Source organism: Oreochromis niloticus, linkage group LG9 (assembly GCF_001858045.2).
Source record: "Oreochromis niloticus isolate F11D_XX linkage group LG9, O_niloticus_UMD_NMBU, whole genome shotgun sequence".
In the NCBI taxonomy this organism is placed as follows: Eukaryota; Metazoa; Chordata; class Actinopteri; order Cichliformes; family Cichlidae; genus Oreochromis; species Oreochromis niloticus.
In genome coordinates, this window is record NC_031974.2 from 19,120,968 (window position 1) to 19,145,918 (window position 24,951).

Genomic DNA, 24,951 nt, shown 5'->3' on the forward strand with positions numbered 1-24,951 from the left:
AAATAGAAAACAAACAACCACACATAAAAGTAAACAGGTCTCTTTACATACAACTATGTATTATATTACGTATATATATAAGAAAAAGGTCCCACATTGTATAAGCAACGCTCTTCTAAAATAAATATCCCAATGAAATCAAAATAGCTGTTATGAGAAATACTGCCTTTATTTATGAGTAAATATCATCTTTCATGTTGTAGTTTTATAGTGTTTTTTAAAGTGTTTGTGCAGTGTCATGCATCATGTTTGATTTATTTGAATAAAATCAGCACTTTAATATTAAATATAACAGAAGCCACATGCCCAAAAAAGGAAAAAGGAAAATATAACATTAAAGGTAACAGAATACTATAAAAACTAGTAAATGTACCACTTATTAACATTTCTATGCGGGTTTCACGCATGCATCTAGTGCTCGTGGTTAGCAGATGCGCGCTAAGCTGCAATCAGTGAAGCAGTGTTGCTATTTTAGTGTGGGTAGGGGTAACAGAGGGGGTGACACTGCTGTGGACATGATAGCCGAGAAGTTGTTATGACCGTCATGTGAAGTGTCAGTTTGTAACATGACTCAGAGCGTCACAGGCGGAAGGTCACGGAGCAGCAGAACGGAACGGAAGCGGGAGTAAAAAGCCTATCCGCCATTGTGGAATATGGTAAGGGATATTCCAGTAAGGCACTAGTCAGTTTGGGCTTGACTGATAAACACCATCTGTGGCAGGATCGGACACGTTAACTGACGCCCTCTCCGCAGACACAAAGTCGCTGTTTGTAACAGCCAAAAGCAGCGAATCGTCGTCAGGATCTGAGCACGGCAGGAGGAAAGGAAAAGGGAAAAAACGCCGCCTTGTAACGTTAATAGAGTGATTGGACAACCGAAGAGACGAGCCAGCAAAGCACCAAAGTGCAGAGAGGGAGAGAGAGGAAGCCGTGGACAGTCTCACAAACAGCCATCAGTTTCGGTTCCTGGAGGATGTCTGCGACTACCGTCGATCAGGTTCGTGTGTCGGAAGCGGAACGGTGCTACGGATTTAGCGGTGCGGCGGAATGAAACTTTGCCGACAACAGTTTGATCTGGCTCGGCAAACAGGCTCCAAAGTATTTGATGTGTGATAGCTATTAGCTGTAATGTAGGCCGACTGTACTACTAATCAACTCTAGCTGTAGCCGGGTGGGTTTGCCAATGCGGCACCGTTTACTGGATGTCAGAGCGTTTGACATCCGGTCAATAACACGAAGCAACCTGTAAATTTTAGCATCCGGGCTGATGCTTCAGCCTGAGGTTGACTGGATCGTCGACTTATATATTTATTTGTGTAGGGATACAGCCTGCTCTGTCAGTGTGCGTCTGTTTCTTGTTTCCTGTCGTGATCTGATACTAGTCTCATTTCTCATTTCTTTTTTTTATGTATTTTTTCTCAGAGACCTAAAGGACAAGGAAATAAAGGTAAGGCTTTATACTGTGGCGTTTCCAGTGTGGCACTGCAGGCTGTTTTCATGTCCAATTAGCCACCATGCTATTCAAAACTGTAGCTTATTTATGTTAGCCTTGTTTACTTTAGCTGCTGAAAACCTGTGAGTAAAATGTTTCTGATTACATCTTTCCTGCTGAATTTCTCGTATTGAATGTCCCTTGTTTCTGATCTTAGTGCAAAACGGATCAATGCATCAAAAGGATGGTGTAAATGATGATGATTTTGAGCCTTACCTCAGCGGCCAGACAAATCAGGTAAGGAGGCACACGAGTACCAGGTTAATGAACAAATTATTTGCACATAGAATTTTCTTGCTAGTTTGTTGTCACTCCGTATAACCCTGACTTTTTTTCTTTTTCTTTTTTTTTTTTTGCCACACAGAGTAACAGCTATCCACCAATGTCTGATCCCTACATGCCCAGCTACTATGCTCCATCCATTGGTTTCCCTTACTCTCTGGGGGAGGCTGCTTGGTCCACAGCAGGAGACCCACCTATGCCCTACCTAACTACCTATGGACAGATGAGCAACGGCGAGCCACACTTCATCCCTGATGGTGTTTTCAGTCAACCGGGTGCCCTGGGAAACACCCCTCCCTTCCTTGGGCAGCACGGCTTCAACTTTTTCCCGGGCAATGCAGACTTTTCCACCTGGGGTACTAGTGTCTCTCAGGGCCAGTCCACACAGAGCTCAGTCTACAGCAATAGCTATGGGTACGCCCCGAGCTCGCTGGGTCGAGCCATCACGGACGGACAGGCGGGCTTTGGAAGCGACACCCAGCTCAGTAAGGTCCCGGTGCTGAACAGCATTGAACAGGGTATGACGGGGCTAAAGCTGGGTACAGACATGGTGGCAGCTGTCACCAAAACTGTGGGCTCACCTTTAGGAGGCACAGCAGGTATGAGCAGCATGTCGGCCAGCAACCTCCCTCCGTCTGTCAGCTCCTCTGCACCTAAACCCGCTTCCTGGGCAGCTATTGCCAAGAAGCCAGCCAAACCACAACCCAAGGTCAAACCCAAAGCCAACATGGGGATAGGGGGAGGCGCCGCTATTCCCCCACCCCCTATAAAGCACAATATGAACATTGGTACTTGGGATGATAAGGGCTCTCTGAACAAGCCCCCATTAGCTCAGACTATGATGCCCCCCCAGCCTCTGGTGCAGCAGCCTCTCCTTGGTCAGCCACAGCCCTTACTGCAGAACCCTTTACCCCCTCAGCCTCAGCACCAGCCCCAGCACCAACACCAACACCAACCCTTCCAACTCCAGTCTCTCCAGTCCCCTCAACACCCCCAGCCTCTGCCCCCTGGTCCTCCACACCTGCACCTTCCTTCCCAACCCCCTCAGGCTCTTCATCAGCAACAACCCCAACAACCTGGCCCGCCCCCTAACCGCTGGGTGGCTCCGAGGAACCGTGGCGAGGGCTTTGGTCTTTGTGTTGGAATCCCACCGAGTGCCTCCCCTTGCTCTGGAGAAGTGCACCCAGTGCTGGAGAAACTTCGTGCCCTCAACAACTACAACCCCAAAGACTTTGACTGGAACTTGAAAAATGGGCGCGTTTTCATTATCAAGAGCTATTCAGAAGATGACATCCACCGCTCAATCAAGTACTCTATCTGGTGCAGTACAGAACATGGCAACAAGCGCCTGGATGGTGCTTACCGCTCCCTGGGCAACAAGGGGCCCCTGTACTTGTTGTTCAGTGTCAACGGCAGTGGGCACTTTTGTGGCGTAGCTGAAATGCGCTCACCGGTGGACTACAATGCCTATGCAGGCGTCTGGTCTCAGGATAAGTGGAAGGGCAAGTTTGAGGTAAAGTGGATTTTCATCAAAGACGTGCCCAACAACCAGCTGCGTCACATCCGGCTGGAGAACAATGACAACAAGCCAGTGACCAACTCCAGGGACACTCAGGAAGTGCCTCTGGAGAAGGCCAAACAAGTGCTTAAAGTTATCGCCACTTACAAGCATACCACCTCAATCTTTGATGACTTTGCACATTATGAGAAACGTCAGGAAGAGGAGGAGGCTCTGAGGAAGGTGAGATAATACATACTTTAAGAGCCCTGTCCTCTGTAAATATCTTGTTTGCATGTGCCAAGGTAGTTCAGTTTTATCGCCCTTTAATTCAAAGGGAGGCTAACTTTCACAGAGTCACTGCTGCAGGCTGTTGTCAGACTGTAATCAGCTGATCTTGTTCCACCTGCTCAGGGGTTGTAACATCCTGTTGCTGAATGAACAGTCTGCTGAAAATGGAAGTTCCCAGAGGCCTGTCAGCAGATTGACATGGCACCATTACTCATAAGCAGGCTCAAGAAAACACTGATTTCTCATCAGCCATCTCATGCTGCTGAGATTGCGATGATCTGCCCAAATGGAGCTGGATGCATTAAGGTTTTCTGAAATAGTCCAGATTCCTGGCATTCCTTCTGCCAGACAAAGGCAGATGTAGGCTCCGATCTTCCTTTGAACACCGAGCCCCTCTGCTTTCCACAGGCTCCTCATGCTTTATTAGCCTTTACCAACATAAGCTCCTGGCCTACAAACTGTCTGCAAATTGCCACGGCACAGTCGGCGCAGTTTGCCAGGAATATGTATTCTAAAAATGCACGGTGAGATTGTAAGTAAAAATGAGAAAAGCAAGCACAGAATAAGCTTCTCATTGGGGAAACTAAAATATGTTGCTGTGGTAATAACAGTGGTGTACCACAAATGTAGTGAAAACTCTGTGGGAGGCTGCTGCTGTGGAAAAACATCAGCCAAAAAGGCAAACAACATGGTATCACTGATAGCTTTCTGCTGCATCCATTCTTAGATTCACCGGTATGCTAATCTAATTGCGTTTAGAAACCTACCCCATCCCACGACCCACTCCCTTCTTTTCCACCTACTCCCCCACTACTGGTGCTCTATTGATGCTGTATTGGCTGCTCACAGCTGACCTTGTTAATATGCGCTGGGTTACTTTCTCATAAATATTTCAAGTCAATGTTTTCAGGCTTCTGAAAACAACCTGTCAGTAGAAAGCCAGTTTCATCCTGCGCCGTGCTGCTTTTTGTATCCCTAACCTCCTACATGACAGGATCGGCCGAGTGAGGGCTCCGCCTCCTAAGGCTGACAAGGTTAATTGTTCTCTGTTGTTTGGCCAATCCTTCCTGAACTTTGAGAGGTGTCAAAGCAGCACAGCTACCTGCACAAAAAACACCTTCCCAGAGTGTTTTCTTTAGAGGTAACTTTGGATCTAAATGTTGTTACAGGATTTGATTAGCATAACTAATTTGGTAATTAATACTCAGAGGGAAGCTCCTTCTTTCCTGTGGTGTGGATGCTCATAACATGATGGGATGAATTCCACTCAGCTGTAATGCTTACAGTTATATGTGCCATACATAATACATTCCTCAATCTTAGCTGATTTTAAGGTGGAAAACCCCTTTTCTTACTACTTTTTACAAAGAAATGAATTACATGCTTCTTTTATATTAATGTGACCCCTTTTCATGCAGCGATATAAGTTAAGTCTAGACTACATTTTGTGAAGCTTTCTGTGCTAAGAGCTGCTCTACTGGGGATAGAGTTACTCTGGGGCCTGGGTCTCTGTGGTTTTCCCAGAGCACTGATATGGACACCTTCAATGAGGTCACTATTCTGACTGAAAACTAGAGAAAACCATCAGCCTCTGGGGGTTATTTTGACTCCAATGCCCCACTGGCATTTTACCTATTTTAGTGCGTCTTTACCAACTCTTAGCCATTCCTGTTTTCTAAATCCTTGTGTATTTGTTTGTCATTACTCATGTTTTGTTGAGTATGGCTGTCTGGAACTTGGCTTTAGAGTTATTACTACAAGCTGAGTGTCGTTGCTTCAGTCTCATGCCAGTATAAACATATCTCATTATTTGGTTAGTGCATACCTTAGGTCTTCTAAAGTCATTTTCTCTGTGTTTGTCTTACAGAGGACACTCACTCGCTTGCTGTCTCACTTATTTTTCCACCAAACACCAAAAGAGCTCAAGGCGTTTCTTACTTCAGTGACTGATTACTTGGCCTGTCAGTGTATTTTAAATAAATCAGCATGCCAACTATAGATCACTAAACAACAGTATGTGCTTTTTAGCCCTGCCTATAGAAGATATATTGTTTTGTTTTTAAATTAACCATTTTTTTTTATCTTTCAGGATTTTTCTGATGTCTTTAAGTGAAGCTGTGCTTGTATTTGTATGGTTTATACTGGATTGCAGTATTTAACACAGTATATATACATCGTTTTAGTATTCTGCCACTAACCTTTAAATATTTGGAACAGGAAGTCAAACTTCACATTTAGATAATTTATTTATAAAGGTGCATAACCAGGACACATGCATGTGTTTTCAAATGCCAGTGTCACTATACTCTTAAACACATGCGCTCTGGTAATTATTCTGTGGTGATTTTCTAACACACATTATTAAGAATTACATAAACTCTTAATTCATAAGTCAAGTATTGCTTATATATGTAGAATTCATATTAATGTGTATGTAAAGACATGAGATTTGCTGACTTGTTCAAAGGCAGTCCTTTAAAATACAGTTTTTAGAAGGCATGTATCAATCTCTGACAATCATGTGATTATTAGTCTTTTGACAGACCTTTAGGACTTGACGTGTAAGTGTTACTGAGTTTAATCCCAACTTCTTTATGCACAGAAATGCATCTATATGTTGACAGTATAGATGATTTTGGCTTCAATATATCTTTATTCCGTTACGAAAAAGGGATGTTGCACTTTTTAGATGTTTTTTTCTCCCTTGCTGCCCCAATTCCGGTACAATCCACTGATTATCTCTTTCTGTTTTTGTTGTTTGTTTTTTTTCTTTTGCTAGGAGCGCAATAGAAATAAACCGTAACCTTCAAGCAAGCTGTCTGCTAGAACTGCAACACTAATGATGTAGGACCTTAAATCAAATTTGCCTAACGACAAGGAGGAAAGGCTTTCACAATCTTTCCGCTGAAGATGACAATGTATCTGAACACTTGAACATGACCATAGTTGGACTCATCTGTATCCGTTGACTGGTGCACCAAACCCCGTGTTCCTGTCTCACAAGAAAAAGAACGTAACCCACAATGAAAAACTCTGTCTTTAAAGCACTTTCAAGTCCTCAGCAGCCTCTACCAATACCCTTAACTCTCTAACTTTCTTTGATTTTGTTTGTGAGCAACTAACTGACTAACCCGAGTAGTCAGATGATTTCACCAAGCTTATTTGTCCTTTTTTTCTTTTCTCTTTTTTTTTTTTTAAATGCCTCAAATGTTTGGGATATTGGTGAGCTTCATCAGGCCCGGAAGACAATTAAATATGATATGTATAAATTAGTCTTGTACTTGAATCTGTATTCAGCCATCTGATCCTCATCAGACAGAGGCTGGCGATGATTGACAGGTGGGATGAAAGAATTGGGAAGCAGCCACAATCATGCCAATCATAGGATGTATCCTCCATCTACCTGTTTCCATCCTTTCTGCATTTGTTTCTGTGTACCAAAAGATAACAATTATGCAGCAGGCTGGCAAGTGCTGGCTAGTGCACATCTTTGGGTTTTTTTTGCCCCTCCCCCCTTTTTTCCTTGTGATTCTGTCATTCTGAAGTGCATTTGTCTGAGGAGAAAGCTGCTGCTGCTGCTGCTGTGGTAGAACTATCGGCGGCCTTCGCTGGCCCCATGGTTGACTGTCTTAGCTCTGATGTTGGTGTACTCTACCGTACCTCAGGCCCAATCCGACTGTCTGTCCTCAACAACTCTTAGCACTTTTGGGAGAACCTCCTCATCAACACCTGCTGGACTTGACAGAGATTCCTCCAAAAAGGCAAGACATCAACTGCAAGGATGTGACAGTTTTCTCCTCTAGGTAACTCACTAGCTAAATAAAAATTACTCATGTTTAGCGAAATCACTGCTTTTTGTCTTTTTTCTTATATTTGCCTCACAATGTGTACACACTGTGTTCTGCCTTTATAAATAATGTTTTTTCAGTATTTAATGCATTCAATAATCTTAAAAAAATCCACAAAAGCCCCTTACAATAAACAAGTACAGTAGCAGGAACTCTCCTTTCCGCATCAATCCCGCTTATTCTTCAAAGAGGTCGGACAATATGAGTAAATTAACAGCCAAGGGATGCCTGGATATTTATGAGGGATGCATGAGGCAAGAAGCCTGCCTAAACCGTGTCAGTTAAGATCACGCTACACATGCACAGTATAAGAACCAACACTAGAATGTATGACATGACCGGTTGGCTTCATTGTAACCCAGGTTCTCTGAGTGGCTACAGGCTGCTCAGAAAGGCGTTCCAGTCAACACAAAAAACCTTAAAAACACTAAAGGGAAATGCATGCAGAAGACAAATCACAGATAAAATACTTTACTACTCAACAGTTCAAACTTTGAAAGCATCAACATTCAGTTAGTGCAACATGAAATCAAACACTGAAGATAAGCTAATTTTTTAAGTTTTGCTTAGTAATGTTTTATTAAAACAACAACATGATCTCATTTACTTGTGATAATGCTAAAAGGTCAATGAAGGAAACACATTTACTTATGCTGTGCCCATCCTAAGTTGCTTAACACTGAAGGTGTAAATATTTAGTTTTTTACTCCACATTTAAGATATAAAAAAGACTTAACAAAACTAAGAACGACAACAAAAAAATTACAATAATCTTAACAAACACAGGCAAATTAAAACCTTTTGTTACTCTGTCCAAAACAGTCAGTGTGTGGTTAGTGTACCTTGTCATAGTTTGAGTGTTTGTGGCTTGTTTATAGCTATACTAGAGAGACTTTTCAATTCAATTCAGTTCAATTCAATTTTATTTATACAGTGCCAAATCACAACAACCGTCGCCTCAAGGTGCTTTATATTGTAAGATAGACCCTACAATTATACATACAGAGAAAACCCAACAATCATATGACCCCCTATGACCCCCTATGAGCAAGCACTTTGGCGACAATGGGAAAGAAAAAAAACTCCCTTTTAACAGGAAAAACCTCCGTCAGAACCAGGCTCAGGGAGGAGCGGCCATCTGCCGCGACCGGTTGGGGTGCATTGGAATCATTTCACCTGGTTTCATTTACTGAACTGTTGTAATATTTCATAACAAAACAAGGATGAAAAAAAGCCCAAAAGATGTATACAGTAGTTGTGTATCAATTTTTTTCTTCTTTTCTCACTCAAGAACTGAACTATAACAGCTAGCACCAACTTGACCAACCATGGCAGTAAAATTATAATAACAAGTAATTTGGAGTATTAATGCTTTTACACTTTAACTCAAAATGGATTTTGCATGTAGGATTTGTACTTTTATATGGTTGTTTTAGTCCCATTTCCTCCACTGCATGCAACATTTACCCCGTCAATATTAACCAGGCACTGTGAACTACAGAAATAAACTTTTCAGGTCTGAAAAGTCCCAGTTTCAACAACACAAACATGCTGGTAGATTCATGCAGTGCTACAAGAAACAAGGTGATGCACTCATTATGAATGGTTACAGCACAGATCAGTGAGGGCTGCAGCAAACCTGACATCAATTCCATTTCACAGCTTTGGGATGAACTCGAGGCTGCATCCTGCATGATGTACAGTGGTAGAAAAAGTACTCAGAACTTTTACTTCAATTGAAGTATTAATACTACACTGTAGAAATATTCTGTTGCCTGTCATGCATTAAATATTTGACTTTAATAGAAACCAAAAACTGTGATCCAACTGCTACTGAAATGCACTCACCTTTACATCCCCAGTGACCAAAAAAAAAACAAAAAAACAAAAAAAAACAACCCCTGGACCATGTATTATTCCCTACCTGCCTATATGTTATCAATACAAACACTGGCATCAAGAAACACAGTTTTAAATAGTTCTATTTAGCAGTGTTATTGCTGTGACCTCCAGATCAATGTATTGATCTTGAAGGAGAGGTCAAATGTGACATATTTTAAGTCTTTATATGATACGTTCTATATGTTTCCAACGTACACCACACTCTAAGTTATGAGGGTTTTGTCAGTTTTCGACAACTGAATCAATAAGTTGACCTTGAAGACCTTGGTGGATGTGAGCCAAATTATAATGGATTGTCAGCATCAGAGTATCGGTGGGCATTTGGGAAACCTTGGACCTGCATGTTAACAGATAAAAACATATATTCTTTTTGATTCTGTGATGTGAAAAGATGAACTATGCAGAATTAAGCTTCAGCTTTATCTTGGGCCCATTATTTCCTTTATCTGATGGCTTAAGTTTAACTGCGTTTACTATAATCGATGAAATGAAACTGTCACAAAAAGATTTTAGTGTTTCTTTCAATGTCTTCTCCACTAGAGTGCGCCATCACATCACATTCTTCCAAATGTTCCCCTGCTCTGCTACCAAGACACACTACAAAGCCTTTCCTGTAAGCAGCAAAGCCCTCTTTCTTCTCAAGCCCTCCTACTCCTACAGACACAATTATACCAGGATGAGAAGCACTTGTTGTGCTTCCACGGCTTTTTGGAGCAATTAATGGCTGCTCACCAAGCTGTGCCGTGAGAGGTGGGGTAGTGAGGAGCGAGAGAAAGAGGATGTAAGCGGGGAATGAGAAAAATCCCCCTTTATGTTTGTCAAGGAGGAAGAAAGGGCTGTAATTATAACATTGTAGGCTTTGGATTGCAACTTCTCTCCTCTGTGTGTTAATTTGTGCCCCCATCAGGTCTTTGCAGGCAGCTTTTGAAAAGACCACACTCTTCCTGCCTCCATTTGTCTGTGAACACAACAGACAAACTAAGCGGGAAACTCGTTATTTATTCGCCTCACAATGCCCTCACAATTACTACTTGGGTGTGATGGTGCACAAATTCTTAAATATGCAGAAACCACGAATTTAATTAGAGATCTCTGATGTGTTGTTGATGTAACCTTGCTCATTTAACTGATGAAAAGTGCAGCAAAACCACCTCTTTCTCCGCTGTTTTGTGAATACCACACATCTGTAGCTTTTAAATAAGTAGGATTAAACAGAGAAACATATGCAGTGCAGACCCACTCCTCTTTTGGTTCAGTTTCAATGGCTTGTCATGTTGTACTTATCTTTTAAGGAGTCAAAGTAGCTGGTTAATGACTTTAACGTCACCATGCAGTTAATTTGCCCCTATCCACAGTGGCCAAAGCTGTTCCAATAAAATGCCAGGCAAAGTTTCTATTTATTTATTTCTTTTTTCAAACTATCAAAATGTCCTTCTGGAGAGAGATTCTGTCGAGTGAAGATGAGAGAGAAGAAGCAGCATCCACTGCTCAGAGAGCTGAAATGCCTTTGAAGTTTCAGTCACACTGAAGGCTCATCAACACATGGCTCAAGGCAAGGTTAGGGCAAGTCTCAGGGTTGGCACTTCCTCGATGTTTTGAAGGTTTTCATACTCTGGGCCAAGGCATGTCACTCAATACGTCCTCACAGAACATTAGTCCAATTGATGACTATGTTAACTGACACGCAGTTGATCAGAGGAGCTTGAAATCATTCTTTATACATATTTAGATGCTACCAGTTAAAAGTGGCGTAATGCGAGAGCATCAACAATTGCAAATGTCAGCGGCGTCCCATTCAAAGCCGTGCCGAAGTTTCAAGGTGTTACTCAGCAAGCCAAGTGAAATAATCAGCAGAGTTTTATTTCCCATTTGAAAAAGCAGGGTTTTGACTGACAGTAATGTCTAAGTATTCTGCCTGCCCTTTCCCAAGGTGTCTCTGTTGCCATGGTTATATCATTATCAGAGAACTGAAAGTAGAGACTGAGCATTTTGCCGAACACAATGATATAATGTAGATGTGAGCTGAAAAGGCTTTATTACCGCTTACAATGAAAAAATAGACATGAGTCATTTGCAGTCTAATAGTTTCTCAATATTTTTTTGGTAATTGAGTTAATGCAGGTGTTGAATAGGGTCAATAATTATCAAGGAAATTACATTTTGATATGAAAAGATTTGATATTTTCGTATAGACTTGTTATACCTGTACGTGTACTTAGAGCAAGGAATAAAAATTCAAAGGCAAGTTATGCAATGCATTGTGGTTAGTGTTATAATCTCTCTTGTCCACAGGGAGGCACCATCCATAACAAGGACAAACAGATTTAAATCTACCTCTACAAGATGCACCTGACTTTGATATGCCCCTCTGGCCTTTTAGATATTGCTAAATGACGCTGCTATTAAATGTACCTCACTTGAGAGTGTGTTTTGGTTAAAGTGTGGCTTTTACTGCACAAAATGATGAATGTTTAGACACTATAGGAGCATTAAACATGGTAAATGGCCTGTATTTGTATAGCGCTTTACACATCCAGTCATCCACCCATTCACACACAGGTGATGGCAAGCTACATTGTAGTCACAGCCACCCTGGGGCGCACTGACAGAGGCGAGGCTGCCGGACACCGGCGCCACCGGGCCCTCTGACCACCACCAGTAGGCAACGGGTGAAGTGTCTTGCCCAAGGACACAACGACCGAGACTGTCCAAGCCGGGGCTCGAACCGGCAACCTTCCGATTACAAGGCGAACTCCCAACTCTTGAGCCACAATCGATTCAATGGGCCTTTTTCATATCAGACATTTTGGCTTTCATAGAAATACAAAAACAGTATTGCATTTAGTTGATCCAAACCTACCTGGTCCGGTGTGAAAAAGCAACTGCCCCCTAAATCTAATAAAAACTAATGCCAGCCTTGGCAGAAAGAACTGCAATTAAGCATTTGTCATAACTGGAAACGAGTCTTTCACATCACTGTGTGAGGAATTTTGGTCCACTTGTTTTAACTTAGCCACACTGGAGGGTTTAACTACGTCACTTCAAAACCTTTCTTTTGTTTTTGTTTTGAGACATTTAAAGGTGGACTTGCTGATGTATTTCAGATTATTGTCCTGCTGCATAACCCAAGTGAGCTTGAGCTATAGGACATGAATTCTCCTTCAGGATTTTCTAGTATAAAGTGGACTTCGTGGTTCCATCAATTATGGCAAGTTGTCCAGGCCCACAAGCAGCAAAGCAGCCCGAGACCATCACACTACCGCCACCATGTTTGACTGTTACTATGATGTTCTTTTTATGAAATGCTGTGCTAGTTTTAATGCCACATGTAATGAAACTCAAACCTTCCAAAAAGCTCAGCTTTTGTCTAGCCAATCCACAGAATAATTTCCAAAATATCTGTGGAATACGACTTTGAATACATCATCATCTACAGTACATAATATCATTAAAAATATGTTAGAATCTTAACTAATCTCTGTGCACAATGCATAGGACTAAAACTGTAATTGGATTTCTGTTAGCATTAAAACCAGACACAATTCTGCCCTGGAAAATAACTGCGCGGGCTCAGCAACATTTCCAGAAATCACTGTCTGTGAACACAGATCACAAATTCAGGTTAAAGCTCTATCATGTAAAGAAGAAACCATTTGTGAACATGTTCCAGAAATACTGAAGTCTTCTGAGGCAAAGTGGAAAACTGATATATGGTCAGAAAAATCAAAATTTGAAAGTAATTTTGGAAAACATGGATGCCGCGTCCTGCAAACTAATGAGCAGAAGAACCATCCGGTTTGTTATCAGCACTCGTTTCAAAAGCCTGCATCTCAGATGGTATGGGGATGCATTAGTGCCTGCAGGAAAAAGCAGCTAATATTTTTCTTAAAATGGTACATTTTCTTAGTTTAACATGTGATGTTTTCTATATTCTATTATGAATCATTTTTTGTGAGATTTCCAGGTCATTGCATTCTGTTTTTATTTACATTTGACGCAGTGTCACAACATTTTAGGAATTGGTGCTGTAAGTAATTTAAACTTAGGCTGGCTGGTAGTTAAAAACTTTAACACAACTAGCAAGATGGAGAGAAGTTCTGTGAGGAAAGATGAAAACAGGAAATAAAAAGGAGGAAAAAACCCCAGTGAATTCCCTGTTCTCCGTAAACCCGTCTGACCCTTTGATTTTTCAGACTTTGCTGATTTGAAAGGTTTTTCACATTGACACCAGAGTGAATGAAAAGGAATATTAGATGAGCTCATTAATTTGTGGGTGGTATTGCTGATGATATTTTCTGCATGCTGACCTTAAATGATAAATGCACAAGAAATGCAATGAAATATATGATTCTGTGAAATATGTACTGAAGAAATGTAGTTTATATGCACTTTATTCAACAAATCAAGCTAAATATTTAATCTTGGCAGCTTATGAGCCATCTGACAATATGGTGTACAGCAGGAAGAAATAATTAGGTATAGGTTAGTGGGAGGTTTAAGATACCACAGCTTGTCAGACAGCCTTCAAAAGGATAACGACCTAACACTGGCAAAAGTTTTTCATGGAAATCAGACGACATGAAGAAATCAAGAAACAGCAACCCACTGTGGGCGAGACAACTGAAACCCTAAAATTTGCAGAAAGATGCAAATGTGAATATGCTGAAATTCATCACAGATAAACGAAAGCAAAAAATGCACATGGCAATGGCAAAAAGGAGTTCTGTAAAAGGACAAACAACCATAGACACCACCCAGGTGTAGAATGCAGGAAGTGCATAATCAAGGCTTTTTTGGTGCCATATATGATCGAGTGAAACCAAAGAACCAGGAACACTAAGCAAATGCTGAATTTGAAAGGTTAACCAGCCTTTAATTGGGACACTGCTGCAGACATGGGAGCCATTTCAGATACTGTTTAAAAGCACAATATTAAGAGCATGGCATTGAGCTATAACCATCTAAAGGTAATGGACAGTTCAAATGAATAGAATAGAATAGAATAGAATAGAATACAAGATAGCAAAGTACGTGTACCCTGGCTTGACAGAAATCAAGGGACTGCAGTTATGTGTCAAGTTGACATTATTCAGAAAATAAGGTTGACATCAAACAGCTATACACCAAGGTCTTCACAGGTCTCGAATGCCTGCAGGGGGAGTGTAGAATTGAGTTGAGGAAAGGAGCCAAGCTCAGCGCTTTGTTAATGCCACGTCAGGTGCCACTATTGTTGATTGACAAGGTTAAGGAGGAACTAGAGTGGAGAATATGGGCCCGATAGCCCAGAAATTGGTCCACAGGTAAGGTTCTGGCATGATTAAACTACCTAAATCAATGTGCCAGTAAAGATCTGTCCAGAAATGACAGATACAGATGCTGTTAGGATGAGAAGGAAAAACATGTCAGATGACCTCCTTATCTTTTGGTCACCTTGTAAAAAAAAACATCACAACAGTCAACACCAATTGTTTTGGTTGAAAAAGTCATATTCCTAGTTTGAGGCACTGGTTCGTAATGCACAGAAGCAAAACCAAAATCATGGCAATCATGGAAATGTTCAGGAGATTTAAAGTAATTTAAAGCCAAGTTCATACATTTGATTACAAATCTGCTTAAGGCAGACAGAACTGGGTATGGGGGTGCATGCAGCAGCTTAAACAGAGAGGCAAGGGTTACAATAGATGCTTCCTCATTTGAAAATGGAGGTAGTTACCACACAGATCCATTAACAGGCCTGACTCAGATGAGGATGACACAGGACATAGGTGTTATCTACTAATTACTAAGAACCTGCTGCAAGCATGATGGGTAATCAGAAAGCCTTTCCACCTGAGCTTAATCACCAGGACCTTATAGAGGGTTAAAACTTGTCATCCCTGCCAGTATACAAGAGGAAATGTGCAACAGCATTCATTAAGGTCTCCAGGGTATTATTTTTAGAGCTTTGCCCATTCAACTGGAGAAACCAAACATGTCAAGCAAAAAGTGGAGAACCATTTAATATGTGCAATGTCAGATCACAAAGCACCAGAGCTACTGCTGATGAATCCATAATCTGGTGGACCTTGGCAGTGTGTTACAGTGGATCTTTTCCAGCATACTAGTGCAACGCACTTGATGGTATGACCGAGCACCAACTCCAACCTTTGGCACCAGCTGGTCCATCTCCCTCATGATCACAGCCTTTTCAGCAGAAGCTTTGGCGCACTGCATTTTCCACTTTTTTTGCCTCACGTTTGGTCGAATCTGGCCACCATATGGACTGCTGTGCTCTGGCAATATATGTTGTCATGCCATGGTGAGCTTCATAAATCTTTAACCACGAGGGAGATGGACCAGCTGGTGCCTAAAAGTTTGTGTAAGGTTGGATCAGCTGGAGGAATAATATTTAATTACTCTTGAGGTTTTATTTTTAGTTGTACCACACTGTGAGGTGTTTAAGAAAGTATAATGGTGTACACTGTGAAGCTGATACACTATACAGATCATTTTATAAATAAAGTAAAACTTACATATTAAATGGGGCAGATGTCACATTATTGAAACATTATTGATCTGTCTTCACAAAGCTTCTGACATCCAACATTGAAAACCTCATCAAAGTCATGTTGATATTCCACTTGTTGTCTGTGTAAAAAATTAAAATCAACTTCCTTTTTTAAATACACGCCAAAGAGCAATGCTATGAAGTGCACATGTGTGGAGGGATCTGCATTTGTTATATTTCACCATTTATTCATTTTTCCACCTTTAATTTGTCACCTATTTCACAAACATTTTAAAATACAAACACATTACATTTTATTCACTATTATTTGAATTACTTGATAATAACCACACGTAAAACATGTTGTTATCACGATGCTTTAACTCCCAGGGAAACGCTTCGCCTTCAGAGTTCTCTATATTCAACTGATTTATGAAGCTACTCAGACATTACAGTGAATAATGCAGTGTGCTAGTCAGCAATCAGTAAGAGCACTCTTCAAAACTTTATATTTTTTCTACACAAATGAAATGTTTATGTGGTGCATCTGTGCAGCTCTTAAAGCAACAGGGAATAATTCAGGGCCATTAATCTATTCAAATGTTTGTCGGCGACAATCAAAACTATCAAATTAATGTTAATGTAACTCCTTGGGTGCAAAAAATATTTTCCTTTTGTGTCCATAATGTGACAAAGTACACAGGAACTTTTCCTTATAAATCTATGTATGCACATATCTGGAAAAATAGAGGGCTCTTATCTAACATAGATCTGAATATATATATGTATCTGCTCATTGCACAGTCTTGGTCTTCCCTGAGGATCTAGGTTATTGTCAGGCCACTCTATATTTTAGGGCCAGGTCAGATCAGCTGTACTGTGCTGGTTTATTATGCACTAATATCTTTTCTGTATGTTCATTATGCTTCACTGCTGCCCCGGGAACTTGGACACCAGCACCGGGCCTCATAAATATGAATCTTCCATCTATGGAGCAGATGAAGGAAATATATGACTTGAAGGAATGCGAGAAAGCACTGCGTCCAAAGATTTGGTACCACATCAACAGTATACTTCATATCTGGACTGTGCTCTCAGTTCTGTGGAGATGACTGAAGACACTCAAGCTGTGGACAGGCTGCTTATTGAATTCAAAGGTTGGAATGTGTCCTGTGCTAGCACGGTAGTTCACACCAAGGCTTTGCATTGCAGGGGGTAGCACAGAATGGAAAGGTCTGAAATGTAATGCATTTGAAATGAAATGAATAGGTGGCAAGGAATGAAATATGACATGCTCACTCCTGAGTCCTAAAGTCTGGGGAGCCCCTGGCTGGGACTTTATACTCAGCTGTGCATATATATTGCGTGTCTATATGATGACACACGCACCCACATATATATATATATACATACAGATATGTACGTGAGAGGAAATGTACGTGCATGTGCTACTAGAAGTCGAGTGTGTAATGTGATGCAGGCTGCTCCTGTGACTTCTTCTTCTTCTCTTCACCCTCCTGTTCAGGTCTGATGGAGATTAAGGGCCATTAAAAGCTCTCTGCTTCACGAGCAGTTTCTATTGATCACATCGACTCAACCCACTGTAGCCAATGATCCGATTACAAGTGTTGTACCCCCATTCTTATCCCCTCCCCCTCCATCTTCTCTCTTCTTTGCCCCTCCCCTCTCTTCTTCCTCCCATCCGCCGTTACTGGTTTATCCTTCTCTGTGGAGGTTGTTCTGCCTCTGCTGATGTCAGCACCGGGACATGCCCAGAAGGCCCCGAGGCCCTGAGGCAAGCCTCTGAATATTTGCTCGCATGTCTATCTGTATTTTTGTCTTTTGCTCTCAGTGTCCACTCGTGTATCTTACCCACTCCTTGTTTCTGTGCTCTCACCATCCAGTCGTCTCTAAACACAGCAGAGTTGATGAACCTTATTTCTACATAAGAGAAATGGATTGGCTCTGCCCCTAAGCTAAATGAGCTGAGACAGTCTGAAAGGCATCAGCTAACACCCTCCTGATTCCCACCCCTCTGAACATCACCTCCTCACATCCTTGCATGGTCAAACAGCCCTGCGGGAGCACTCTTCAAGACCACTTTGGTTATTAGCACTGACAGGGGCTCAAGGAAATCTTCTTAGTTTGTACTGTACAGGAAGTGTCCCACTATCCTGCTAACTCAGGGGGATTCCCGCAGAACCGGATATCTATTCCCTCTCAGAAATTCCTTATCTTAAAGCCATCTGGCATAATGAAGGACAACTGATTATTTTTAGCCACAAGAACACCATTTAACTATGAATGGCAGTGTGTGCCGATCAGTTCACCACTTTGGTCCAGAAATACCCCAATAATTATTGAATGGATTTGTTTATTTTTTTGCAGATATTTATGGAGTCCAGATGATGAATTTTTATCACTGGGGATCCTCTGACTCGAGCAATACCAGCAGGCTATATTTTCATCCATTCATTCAAACATTTTGATTGATTGCAATGACAGTTTGTGTAGATGTTGATGGTAGCTACCCATATGTATTTAAATAACTTTAGCATCACCAGCAGGTGAAAATTTAAGAATGTCCGATACTTTATGGCCCCCCAAAAAACCTGGCACATATAGAGGTGCAACATACAGTAAACTTTGGTCTCAACTAGGCCCAAGATGCAAAAAAATTGATCAGTAACTTAATAAACCCACAGCTGTTTAGTTATTCTGGTGTGAAGTACACGTGCATTCTTAAGATACTCAAATTTAATCAGCTAATGATTTATAAAACAGGTGACTAACAGCCCGAGACAGTCCTAAGGAAAATAAGACCAATTTCAACAATATGTCTGAGTTTTTTCCACTTTCAGTCTGCTATCATTACATGTGCAATCCAATTTAAAGCTCAAAGTGGCACAAAACCTTCAGCTGTTGAGCACTTTGAAACTAAAGAACAACAGCATTTCGCTTCTTTATCATTCAAACAACTTGTCAAGGTCTAGAAATGAACTTTCTACTTCGGCTGTGTGCTGATGCTGGCATCACCACAACAGAAGGAGCTGTGCGTTTGATTGAAAAAAAAAAAATCCTAATGGCTTTGCTGCAATTTCTTACACTTGTCAAAGCCATCCAGTGGACCCTTGGACCTCTTGGCTGGCTAGTTCTGGCCACAGTGTCAATGTCCTCTGTGATGTTTGCATTAAATGAAAGTGTCAGCAACAGCTGTAAAATATTCAGCCCAAACATACTTTGACTCCTCAGCTGTGGCTTTGTGAAAGGAGCGTGCTGAATTGTTTTACACAGTGGTCATGAAGTCAAGATTTTGCCTGCTGGGATTAGCAGACTTACATTTCAACAGCCTTTTTGATGAAGACTGACTGAAAACTCTCTAAATACCTCACGGACAAGTTTGATTCCACTTTAAATACTGTAATACATAATGTTATTCTTTAAAGGAAAGGCACATGCTGTGACAGAACTGGGTCTAATAGCAGTTATAGCTATGTGATAGGAGCTGGTGCCTGTCCTGGTTCTATCAATCACCCATAGCAGGGAGGGATTCACAGGGCCCAAAACAATACAGAGAGAATAACTGAACTGCATCAAGTCAGCAATGGCAAAACTGCTGGATTTTATTTACAATGCCCACATTTTATAATGCAGGAAAAGGTCTGCATTGACTATGAGTTTGGGGTGCTTTGCTTTGATATACAGTAAAATCCTTGGGGCAGAATCAGGGGAAGAGCTGGAATATGAATAAAAGGAAGATCCATTATATTCAGAACCAGGAGAAGCCATGAGAATAGGACCACATGGGTGGGAGGCTTGTAAACAGCTTTACAGCTTGGATGAAAGGCCCACTGTGATGTGTGTCCAAGCAGAGAACATGAGAGTGTAACACTGTAATGTGAGATTCAGACCCCTGAGAGCATAAAAAGTCTGGCGATAACACAATTAAAGCAGATTTTCATCTATTTTCATACCCCTATCAGCAGAGTCATCCCCAGTCTTCAAAATGCATGAAGATTACCATAAAGAAACCTAAGTGGTTTGTCTACATCTGGGCTTTGATATCGTGCGGATGCTGGGCAAAGGCACTGACCTTCGCAGCTACTGCAATTACATCATAGAGAAGCTTCCGCTCTCATGCATATTAATGCAGGTTCTGGAGGCATCACCCACACCTCTGATTGCAGGGATCTGAGCTTGCCATTGCATGACAAGTGTATCTGGACGCAAAGTGTATGTAATGGGTTTCTGCTTCAGGAGTGATATAGACTACGAGCAAGACCAGATCAAAGGTGCACACACTTTTCTCCGCAGGGGGATACAAGAGATACTCTGTATCTCTGTGAGGAAAAAGAGAAAATATGCATCAAAATGAGCATGTGGAGTCAGTAACGCTCAAACGTGGCTAAAGGTTAGCCACAATCCTCTTTCATTTCGCCGTGTGGTGCTCTTCATTTCCAAACGGGGTCACTATAATCTTAAGACAATAGGACGTATTATTTTGGAGCGGATATATTTAGACTGAAGGACACATAATAAACCTAATTGCAGGGGTGTCCTGGGTATAGCCCAGTATTTTCTCTTCTTTTCTATGGACGACAAGAACGTAGAATTACAATAACACCAGTGTTTTTAATCATCCTGCAATCCACATTATTACAACAACTGCTCTTAAACTGGCATAAACCACAAAAAAAAAAAAAAAAAAAAAAAAAAAAAAAATCCAGATGGACTAGCAATGAAGAGACTTAAACAGGAGACTCCTTTTGCTTGTGCAGAGACTCTTGTTACCAGTAGGGGGCCTCCTTGTTATAACATAAAACACACAGATGGCTGGTTCCATTTTCTAGCAGCCACAGCTTGATCCTGAGCAGACGATGCTGATTCAGTGCTGAATTTGTCAGTGCACCGGTGATGCAGGATATTCACATTTTGCTGATTTACCTAAGAATTCTATTTGATTTCATGAAATCAAACATTTTTAGCAACTTAAAAAAATACTACTATACAATTACAGCAGCAATACCAACAAAACTGGTTGTTTTCACTTTGACCGTGTTAAAGAAATTTGCACAATTCCTAATGTAATATCTTTGCTAAGCATAATTTTAAAAAAATATCAGATTTTAATATGATGACATGGTGGAACAGAAGCGCTACACTAGCCTTGAATTAATAAACAGTTTTTAATCATATGAAGTCAAACTGCTCTTATTCCCTTTATGCCATAAAAGGCCTGAAGCAGCGTTAACTTCTGTGAAAGAGCTTTGCTCACCAGGGAGCCAGTAGGGGACTAACCATCATGTGAATGGGCTCCATTTGCTGCTGCTGCTGCTGCACTGATCGTGCCACGCCTGAGCATATAAAAAAATAATAATAATAATCTGAGGAAATAAAGTAAGAAGGATTTCTGTAATATTTCAGCCTTCACTAAGCACAGTGTGCCACAGAGTGGATGGTTCTGAGTGTGAAGCTCAGGCTCAAACTGAAGGACACACTGAATTGCGATGCTGTGCATTAGTTACTTCTGATCATTGCAGCGCTACTGTCTCATATTAAATCCCCATAATGAGTAAATTAGTGGCTCTCCATCTGCGGCATTGCAAACTTACAGTCACACATGCTGACTATATTCACAGACCCCTGCTGGGTGTGTTGGTGGAGAATAAACATACACACATTACATCTCACACATTGGAGCAGCTACTGTACAATACACAAAAGACCACATTATAGCTTGGATATGCACTGTAATTCATGCACTTGCCACTGAGAAAATGTTGGCACGGAGAACCCTGATTTACAGTGTGAAGTATAAGAAAAGGTCTTTTGAGCAGTACTATTGATCTGACTACACCCCTCCCCCATCTCCCCTTTACTGCTGCCCTCCCTCTGTGGTTACATTCCTTCCTGTGTCACGGGCTGCACTGTAACATATATGTCTGATTCACTGCACATTCATCATCGATCTACAATTGCTCGCGCTTCGTGCTATGAAAGAGCAGAGACCAGCTCATGATTGGCATCAAAAGAGCTTGTTTCAAAAAGAAAAATCTCTTTGAATCCAGTGAAAATGTCGCCAAAAGAAAAAAAGGAAAAAGAAAAAAGAAAGCAAAAAACAAATGTCTCAGTAGACTCATTATGACCTAGCTTCAGTCAGATGACTCTATAGCCCACACTTCCTAAAAAGGCTTGTGCATTTTAAAAAAAAATATGGGCTATGTGTAAAACAATTAAAGCACAAATGTGGGTCTCCAACAATTTAAAGCAAATGCACAAATCAGTAGTTTAATTCTAATATGAAGGAACAGGATGTTAAACATACATTTAAAATGAACACATGAGCAGCTTGAAGGAGGCTGTGAGTAACTGCAGAAAAATTATTGCCACCTATAATTATGATCTCAGTCACTAACACTTTATCCAGGTGAAATAAAACAATTCATGTCCTATTTTAAAGGTATATAAAACACATCTTCATACCTACATTAGATGTGTCTGAATATTTTTCTGAAAACACAAACACATATATGTAGCCATATTAACAATCACACACACACACACACACACACACATTTACATATCATCTGCAGCCATCTGCTCTAAATGATAGGTAATTAACTCAGGCCTGTCTTTGTCTCTCTGGCTGGTCGGCTGACATATAGGAGCACTTCAGCGGAAATATACGTGAATCGAGGACTTCAAAAGAATGAAAGGACAGGAGGATGAGTGAGGGGAAGAGGATGAGGAGGAGGACTGTATGATGTTTGTGAATGATGCTGCATAAACCCAAAGAGGCAGCGCAGAGAACCATTACAGCGATGAGAGAAAAAAAAATGGAGATGATGGAAAGAGGACATGCTGGGTCAGAGAGGCTGAGAACACGCACACAATCACACAAGCACACACAGCGCATTGTGTGTGTTGGTTTGTATGTGTGTGTGTGCGCGAAACTGCCTTGCAGCTCACCTACAGACTTCGTATCAAGGTCAATCTGTATTGAACCTGATGCTTTGCACTGTGTAGGTTGGAATACAGAAATGCTAAAGCTAATATTGGCACCGCCTCCCTCATCCTAAAAAAACAATAAACTGTGGAGTCTATTTTGGATCTTTACATCACATGTGGTGTTTTTGAGAATGCATTGACTAAACACAGTTTTCATAATGCACAGAAAACTGAAAAATACACATGACCAAAGAAATCACCCCACACAATTATAAAAGATAAAATAATCTAGTGAAAATGTTATCTAAAAATCTCCAACAAGAAAATAAAATGAGACATGAAAATTCCTGAGTTTATACACACAGAGAAAAAAAACACTCTTTCTATTGTCTTGCAGAGCTGATGTCTTTTACACAGCCTAAAAAGCAGGCAGATTCCTTTGTTAAACCTCCTTTTCCAGCAATGTCTGCCCCTCCCAGTCACCTTGCCATCCAGGTCTGTATCTGTTACAACAGTATGGGGCTATAATTAGTCAGGTATCTCCTGCAGTAATGGTAAGGGGAGAGAAGCCCTGCATCTACCTTCTAGGACTGGAGACCCAGTTCTCATCAAATGGGATAATTAGAGTGTGTATGGAGATGTGATTCCAGGTAAGAGGTGACAAAGAGCACAGGAAAGGACATTTCGCTACACATTCACCTCCTTTCCTCAAATAGTGAGTGGACCGGGGCTTGTGTCACAGGCTGAACAAGACAAGGGCGGCGGCAAAAGAACAAGATACCACAAGGCACTGTGGTAGATCAAAAAAAATGGTATGAAGACAAAAAGACAGATGAAATGAAGATTTAGTGACAAATTTTTCTCCCATGCACATTTGAGGCGGGGCATGAGGTAAGAAAAAAACAAAAAGGTCATGACTTCAACTGCTCAGTACACTTAATCGACAGCTTTGGTGAATAGGGTGCATAATGATGTATGGAGATGCTGTATGAGACTTGACCTGGTGGAGCAATTCCCCAGTGCCTCTGCCTCACTGTGATAGAGCGAGGAAGACAGATGTAGAGAAACACACAATCAACATGATGATGATGATGACGATGATGACATGGGGCATCCTGGTAGCCTCGATATGCTGTAGATCCCCACATCTGCAGTCAGCATCCTCTCTATCTGCAGTGTCCCTCCCAGGACGCCCGGCTGACACGTCTGCACCGGTCAGCGGGATACAAACACTCTAATGCACCATTTCAGCAAACAAACAAACAAGCGCTGCCATGGTAATTGCAGTGATTACGAGATAAGCGTCGGGAGGAGAAAAAAAACAAACCCCACACACACACTTTTGTGGAGGAAGCCCCCCGTGTGACCTTTCGCTGGGATGCAGAAGCAGCACTGCAGCTTGATTCCAGACATGTGTGACGAGCGACACATACATCCACAGGACGGGTCATGCTGGTGTAAAACATGGAGACGCTAAAGCTTCTCCAGACCTTCACCACACCTTGAGCTTGGCTTCAAAAGGTGCAGCATTTCCAAGCAACAGTCTGAAACTGATATATTCACCACAATAATGGCCTCAATCCAAATATTTTTTAAGACTCTCAGCAGAGGGTGGTTCGCAACTTTCTGCATGGGTGATATCAACCTCCCCCTAAAATTATTTTCCATAAATCATATCTTTACAAAGCCTCTTGGCTTAGTTTTTTCACACAACTCCTACATTCTTAACTTTGCATGTACTAATTAATTTACACATTGCCTGCTGTGAAAATATAGCTCTTTTTTTCTATTATATTGTTAATTTTATAATTTTTTTTTTGCACGGATTCTTTGGTTACGTGTAGCTATATACACACATCAACTCTAACTTTGTTAAGTGCACATTTCTATTATATTCTAATTTATTTCTCTTGTACTATAAGTTAAGTGTGCTACTTATTCTGTCTAAATAAATCTTGAAACTCACTGTATTCGCAACATGTTTGACATAGATTAAATAATTAAGGAAGATAATGAAATAACTTTATTATTTTATCCATCACTGAAATTGATATACAGTTCGCACTGTAAAAATGATCAAACGCTTTCGTTGTTTGATATTAACACATTATTACAGACATATTTATTTACTTTGATTTTAAATAAATGCATTTTAACAACACATTATATTGTAACATGGTGTGACAGAAACACTCGCTGTCCA

At 41.0% G+C, this 24,951-nt stretch overlaps 1 protein-coding gene across 4 annotated transcripts; it reads left to right on the forward strand.

The window, feature by feature from the left end:
• Positions 1-391: 391 nt before the first annotated feature.
• Positions 392-7,408, forward strand: ythdf3 (YTH N6-methyladenosine RNA binding protein F3). 4 transcript variants are annotated; one of them, XM_013268356.3, is made up of 6 exons: positions 393-656; positions 722-997; positions 1,423-1,447; positions 1,650-1,729; positions 1,857-3,515; positions 5,431-6,251. In XM_013268356.3, the coding sequence occupies exons 2-6, from the start codon at positions 974-976 to the stop codon at positions 5,560-5,562; spliced, it is 1,920 nt and encodes a 639-aa protein (XP_013123810.1). In that variant the 5' UTR covers positions 393-656; positions 722-973; the 3' UTR covers positions 5,563-6,251. The 4 variants fall into 4 exon arrangements, with proteins under 4 accessions (XP_019218699.1, XP_013123810.1, XP_005471909.1 ...); XM_005471852.3 differs by having other exon boundaries at positions 755-997; XM_003443554.4 differs by lacking the exon at positions 5,431-6,251 and adding an exon at positions 6,343-7,408 and having other exon boundaries at positions 396-997.
• Positions 7,409-24,951: the final 17,543 nt, after the last annotated feature.

Coding starts and splice junctions, on each gene's coding strand:
- ythdf3 (XM_013268356.3), top strand. CDS start 974: ATGTCTGCGACTACCGTCGATCAG. Junction 1,730..1,856: donor TCAGCGGCCAGACAAATCAG/GTAAGGAGGCAC, acceptor TTTGCCACACAG/AGTAACAGCTATCCACCAAT. Junction 3,516..5,430: donor AGGAGGAGGCTCTGAGGAAG/GTGAGATAATAC, acceptor TTTGTCTTACAG/AGGACACTCACTCGCTTGCT.